Genomic DNA, 6,270 nt, shown 5'->3' with positions numbered 1-6,270 from the left:
TTATAAAGAATTGATTTACTGCTAATACTAATGCTTGGTGGCTACCTGGGTAGCCCACAAAATCTTTGAAAAAAAATTGATTTTTATTGCTTCTCGCCATTGTGGTCCGCTACTCCTACACGTTCACTCGCCAAGACAAAAATATGTACGTAAAATACTTTAATACCTGAAAGTTGTAGCTTCAAAATGATGTATATCCCATTGATATGCGTTAATTTTTCACCAAGTAAAAGCATGTAAAAAAGGCCTAAAATGTTCGACTTCGCACTCTGCTTCTGTAATTTTTTTGTCGAGTGTATTATAAAATTAATGAAACTGCTTGTACTGGGTTTATCTAGTCATTTTATTTTTTCGATAATAAATACGAAACACCGCGGTGAAAGTTCGTCGTTGGATAATTTAAGCAATTGTTTTCGTACTTCAAGCCCTGATTTCGTTGCTTCTGTTTCAACGTAGCACATTCGGTCCAACAGAATAACATTCTCACATATTGACTAAAATGGTAACAGAAATTAGTGTGGAAAAATAATCATATTAAGATTCATTACCTGTAAACACGTTTGAAGACATGTTAAGTACTCCGCTAAACGACATCCGTTAGGATATTTCGTCAATAGCGTATCTAGTTTCTTTGAGTGGTCACTAGACCATGATCTCGAGCTTTTCTTACAACTATCATAAAGTGTGTATCCGTCCAACAGGTTTTTCTTTTCACAGCTTCTACTTTTATTCACAACCACGGTTTCGTCTTTATTCAAAACCGCTTCGACTATGCTTCGTTCAAACATTGCTTTCCCATGCGAGTCATGCTCTGCTTCGCTCATTTTCTTCCATCTGGCCGATGTTTGTTGGCATCCCAATCGAAGAAAAGGTCTACTCAAAACGTGTGGTGGCAAAGATTTTCGAAGTTGGATACTCACTGGAATATTGTAAAAGCTCGTACAGTCGTGATTTTCAGGCTTCAGTTTATGGTAGCAACAAGGCATCATTATAAGCTTCGTTATTGGTTCATTACGAAGAAACATCCGTATGGCAGTGACCGAAAGGTCGGCACATGCATGTAGACCAACCAAGGCATATTTGGGGATGCGATCTTTTGGAAGCAGAGAAGTTGATGTGGCTTCGAGAAAACTGAATGAGTCTGGCTGTATGAAATGCTGAACAAATTTCACACTGTTGATCGAATCAGGAAAGTATTTCGTCTGTCGTTGCAGACTCGCTTCCACCCGGTAAGGATCCCCTTCGATACCCATAACGGGGAGTCTGAGCTTGAGATGTACATTTTGACTTAGGTAACCCTAAAATGAACTATCGTGAAAACATCTAGGGCAAGACACATAATCGTATTACTTACTAGACCTGAACCGAAATCCCAAATAATTTCATCTCCTTTGCATGTGTTTGCTATTATGGCTGTTAAATTCTCAATTTCGTACAATTTTTTCGGACCGATACCCTTCAATCTGGCATAGTTTAGGTCTAGAAAATTCACATATTTGAAAAGCACAGATAAATCACGCACGGAGAGTAAAAACTTTTTGAAATCGTCGCACCATCCTTCGTTGATATACCCAAAAGGAATCTCGTTAAATTCCTTGACGGAAGCACTGCTCATGTCACGTATCCAATCGGCAGGAATTCTATCTAATGTTCCCGCTTCGACAAATTTCGTATTCGCGTGCTGAAAAATCCATTTATACTCATCTAGAAAAATGGAACAACGCGTAAAGTATTCCGTAAATTCTAATTCTTCCAAGAGAATCATCTTTTATTTACAAATAGATCCTGTATTTAGAAGTCAGCTGATTTGCTATTTTGACATACAATTGTTTCAGAGATGCCAGATGTGTTTTATTCAATTATTTGTTAAAAAATGTGAAAAGTCTGTGAATTATTAAATGTCTGTAAAATTAATTTAGTGAAAATCAAACTTATCTCAATAGAGTTGTATAAACTCGAATTTGTACGCCATAATGTAGATCTCTTTTCTCTTGTTTTGAAAGCCGGAAACAATTTTTCAGAATTTTCTTCTTAAAAAAAGTCGTAGTGTCATATGAGAGTGTAAAGGTTAGCTATCTGTTTTCAGAATAATAAATTTTATTTCTCTTAAAATGGTGAATGTATGTGCGAATGCATGAAAATTTACTCAAACTCATATTCGTTCGGTTTTCGAATTCGATCCCAAAAGTGTCGATCAATTTTCTGATTAGATTTTTTTTAGTGTATTCGGAAGATATATTGATACTTTCGTGCATCATTTGGTTTTTGAGGTTGTTTTTGTCAGATATTAGATGGTTGGTAAAGAGATGTTAAATTTGAACTCATCAACGAAAATACCATTTTTTCAGTAAGACATTGATGTATGTCATGCTGTTTGGAAAAATAGAATAGGAGTTACTGATTGTTTTGCTCATAAACGAGTTTTCGCGGTGCTTAGGCATTTAATTTATTTTTCGTCGGCACATTATAAATATGAGATTATGTGACAAAATATGAAGCAGAGTATCAACAAAATGGGGTTGAATCGAATATTCAAGTTTCACCAAGACAACGATCCAAAGCGCAAGGCACATAAAGTTAGCACATGATTACACTACAATTAATCAAAATTTATTGATATTCCACCACAATCCCTCGTCATCAATCCGATTGAAAAACTATAGGAGTATGTGGGCAGGAAAGTTGGAAACTATCTGATATCTAACAAAAACTACCTCAAAAACAACTTAATGGATGAATGGATGAATATTCCTCACGAATATACCAAAAATTTCGTAGATAGCCTTTTGAAAAGGCTGAAGGAAGTTGCAATGAACAAGGATTACTATATAAAATATTGAAACATTAAATTGATCGACACTGATTGAGTTTGAGTCAATTTTCATACATTCTCCAATTTTTGATAAATAACCAATATTCTAAAAAAAAATAGCAAACCTTCTCACTCTCATATGACACTATGTATTCATCGAAATAAAATGTTCCGAAAGCTTGTTCTTATTGAGATCTTAATGGCGACGTACGAATTCAAGTTTGTATCAAGGCGCCTAGAAGTATATCATAAGGTGAGGCCGTTTCGTCTGTGCTCCCTTGGCCGAGTGGTTAGCGTCATAACTAACATGCCGGGTGTTCGGGTTCGATTCCCGTTCTGGTCGGGGGAATTTTTCGTCAAAGAAATTTCCTCCGACTTGCACTGTGATCACGCGTATTCTAGAGCTTGCCACTCAGAATGCATTCAAGGCGTGTTATTTGGCATAGAAATCTCAACTAAGTACAAATAAAAATGACGCAAGTAATACTACGTAGAGACGACGAAGTTCCTCTAGGAACGTTAGTGCCATTGAGGCCGTTTCGTCACTAAGTTGGTTAGGGGAGCGGTTTATGAAAAAAGTACGGAAGAAAGCAGACGGGAAATTATTTGCCTGTAGCGTGAAAGAGACAGACTGATCACGAGCGAGCTTCGGCACTAGCGTATTGTGTTTTGTTTACAAACAAAACACAGTAGACTTCCAAGATGGCTGAAGAGTGGTTTTAGCAAGTTGGCTCACCTTAGGATATACTTCTAGGCGCTTTGGTTTGTATCACTGTACACTGTTTGACAAGAAGTGAAATATTTGTCACTTTTTGACAGGTAAAATTTTGTAGAAATCTGGCTTATCACCAGTGATGCCAGGTTTAAAGTCATGGCTTCATTTTTTTTGGGCCATATGGAGTCAATAAAATTTTTTTTCAAGTGCATTTTGCTTGAAAAAAAATTTTGCACCTTTTTTCCGCATGCTGTCAGATGTTTCTCCTATAAAAGGAGCAAACATTTTCTTGACTCGGGCTTTGTTTATTTACCTTTTTGATCGAACCAGAATTGAAATAAATTTTGTAATTTGTGTAGTTCGTATTTTCTAGTTGTTTCAATGATAGAATAAAAAGTTCAAATAATATAACTCTATCGTTCAGAATAAGCCCATGTTCTCACCGCAGCGATATTTCTTCTTCTCACCACGATATTTGAATTCACTCACATTGCACCGTGCCAGCGGCGTGTCTTCGGTGTTTCATAAAAATTGTCAATGTATGTTTTTGAATGAAAGTATTTGTATGGTTTGTTTTCAAATATTGCAACATCGTTGGACGTATCCGGGTCAAAACTCGGACGGTGAAAAATACAAAAAATAATAAAACGCAAAACATTTTCAATTATGTCACTACTACAAACAAACATATGCAAGAGAGAAACGGAGAAGAATCGCCGACGTGGAGTGTTTTCGTTTGCACGGCAACAGCACGCCAAACCCACGCTCACGACAAGTCAGCCTGGTGTGAACATATCGGTAAGAACGATTAAACATAAGTGAAAACAGTGGTGAATATAGACGTCAAAATATTTCTCCGTTTATTTTCACGTTCGAATGTCTCAAGGCATTCTGAAAATTATTTCATCGAGAACTGTAAAAGGATATGTTTAGCAATTCTCAAGTTTTCAATGAGAATCTCGATATGGATGCAATTTCATTCAATCGGATCTCTACACGGGTTGGAAAACTTCGTTGCTTCGGGTTGATCCGTGAACAACTGTATATTTTATACGAATTACTTTATTGAAGCTCGATGTTTATTTACTTTAGTTTACTGACGAACTTTTAATATGAACGTGAACGTGAACAATAACATTTTATTCACCACGATTTTTTGAGTTGTTTGTTCGCAATGTAGTTCACCGTGAAATGATCGTACCATTCCATCACCTGTTCATGTTCACGTTCACGGGGACTCTAAACCGGCCTTATCATTTGAAAATATTTGAAAAAAATCACCTGTCATCCCCGCCTAGCACACACGTAAACAGCGACCTCAAGCGTCCGCTAGCATACATCCTTTTTTGAAAGTAGATGCTGCCCGCCGTCGGGGTTGCCAAATGACAACGAACTTAGACAGTTATCAGGTATGCTATAAAGGTCCACGCGTAGGGATTTGTAAATAGCGTGCAGTTTGGGAGGAATTCTAAGAAAAAATTCTCCGAGGTCAATTTTGTGAAAAAAAACATACATAAAAATGGGTTTATATCAACAAAATTCACATATTTGTTAGTGTTTTGGACACAACACTGCACGCTATTTTATATGTGTGAGTAATGTACAATACAAACAATCTAGCTCACCTGTAGTAATTGTCAAAACACGTTGGCCAAATGATTCTTGTTTTGAATGCGGTGATGCTGTCTGAAAGCGTTTGTTGTGTAGCAATTGTTTAGCATATCAAACATCTCACAGAGTGATATATTTTTTGTGATTAAATATTCATCCCGACATGGACGAGTGCGTTGAAATTGAATCGTCCGATGAGGAGCACATTGAACAGGGTAGTCGGGAATACGAGCGAATCGGCATTTCATCGGCATCCTCATCTCCGCAGCCTCAGCAGATACAGGAACGAACGAACACACCTGTTTCAGCGAATCTTCGAAACTCCAATCTGGCTGCGAATCGTACTCGACGGTATGAGTCCGGTCAGCTGAAAAAGCTAGAGACGGATCCGAAATTCTTGGCCAACTTTAATCCGGAAACATCGAGACGGGAGAAGCGGAAGCTGAACAGGAAGTCGACTCCGTTGGTGGTGCCCAAAACAACCGGTATCTACAATGAGAAAGGAATTCATCGGGACAGCGGTCGTGATATGTGTGACTGTTTAGATCTCGGTTGCTCTGGATGTCATTTTCCGTGTCAGTGTTGTGGAAGCGCAAAGTGTGGGCCACATTGCCGTGTCACACGAAAGTGGATGTATGAAACTATTGAACATGATGCAAAAGATCTCGTAATAAAAAATAAGTTGCTGTCGAGGAAGTAACAATGAGCCTAGATTAATGATTATTTTATTTTCTCTATTTATGATGTGTGAAAACGTGTTCTCTTAATTAATGTAAATCTTGGTATATAATATAAATAAAGTGTACGAATTCAAAATGAATAAATCAACTTTAATTTACAATGATTTGTTTTCATCATAACGAAACTATTGAGAAGGAAATATTAAGGTCAGCTCTTTTTTTAAATTTTCACACCAGCACAGATGGCCGGTACAGTGGACATAATCATTATGATGATTGTGCGTTATGCACTAAGTTGATAAGTAGAAAATTAAAAGACTACTAACGTTCGTTCGCACTTCTTTTGTTGACGCGAGTATGGGAGTAACTTTTTTGGACAAGTGACCTTTTTTTCTATTTAAGAATATTGTTCAATCAAATGTTTAAATAGTGGCGTTAGTGGCGTGGAATAT

The 6,270-nt window shown here is 37.2% G+C and overlaps 2 protein-coding genes across 3 annotated transcripts; one reads left to right on the top strand and one right to left on the bottom strand.

Annotated features, from left to right (window-relative positions):
- Window positions 1–308: 308 nt before the first annotated feature.
- On the bottom strand, window positions 309–1,796 carry LOC129768846 (methyltransferase-like protein 25B). Of its 2 annotated transcripts, none has more exons than XM_055770780.1 (3): window positions 1,355–1,796; window positions 549–1,298; window positions 309–494 (listed from the first exon to the last, which is right to left on the bottom strand). In XM_055770780.1, exons 1-3 carry the CDS (start codon window positions 1,763–1,765, stop codon window positions 339–341), a joined length of 1,317 nt encoding a protein of 438 aa, XP_055626755.1. In that variant the 5' UTR covers window positions 1,766–1,796; the 3' UTR covers window positions 309–338. The 2 variants fall into 2 exon arrangements, with proteins under 2 accessions (XP_055626755.1, XP_055626756.1); XM_055770781.1 differs by lacking the exon at window positions 309–494 and having other exon boundaries at window positions 659–873; window positions 921–1,298.
- A 3,351-nt stretch (window positions 1,797–5,147) lies between these two features.
- LOC129769397 (ARL14 effector protein) lies at window positions 5,148–5,979 on the top strand. The gene has a single exon (XM_055771648.1). It carries the CDS (start codon window positions 5,302–5,304, stop codon window positions 5,836–5,838), a length of 537 nt encoding a protein of 178 aa, XP_055627623.1. The 5' UTR covers window positions 5,148–5,301; the 3' UTR covers window positions 5,839–5,979.
- Window positions 5,980–6,270: the final 291 nt, after the last annotated feature.

This window comes from Toxorhynchites rutilus, chromosome 2 (genome assembly GCF_029784135.1).
Source record: "Toxorhynchites rutilus septentrionalis strain SRP chromosome 2, ASM2978413v1, whole genome shotgun sequence".
Taxonomy (NCBI): Eukaryota; Metazoa; Arthropoda; class Insecta; order Diptera; family Culicidae; genus Toxorhynchites; species Toxorhynchites rutilus.
This window is presented reverse-complemented; position numbering and strand designations above follow the sequence as displayed.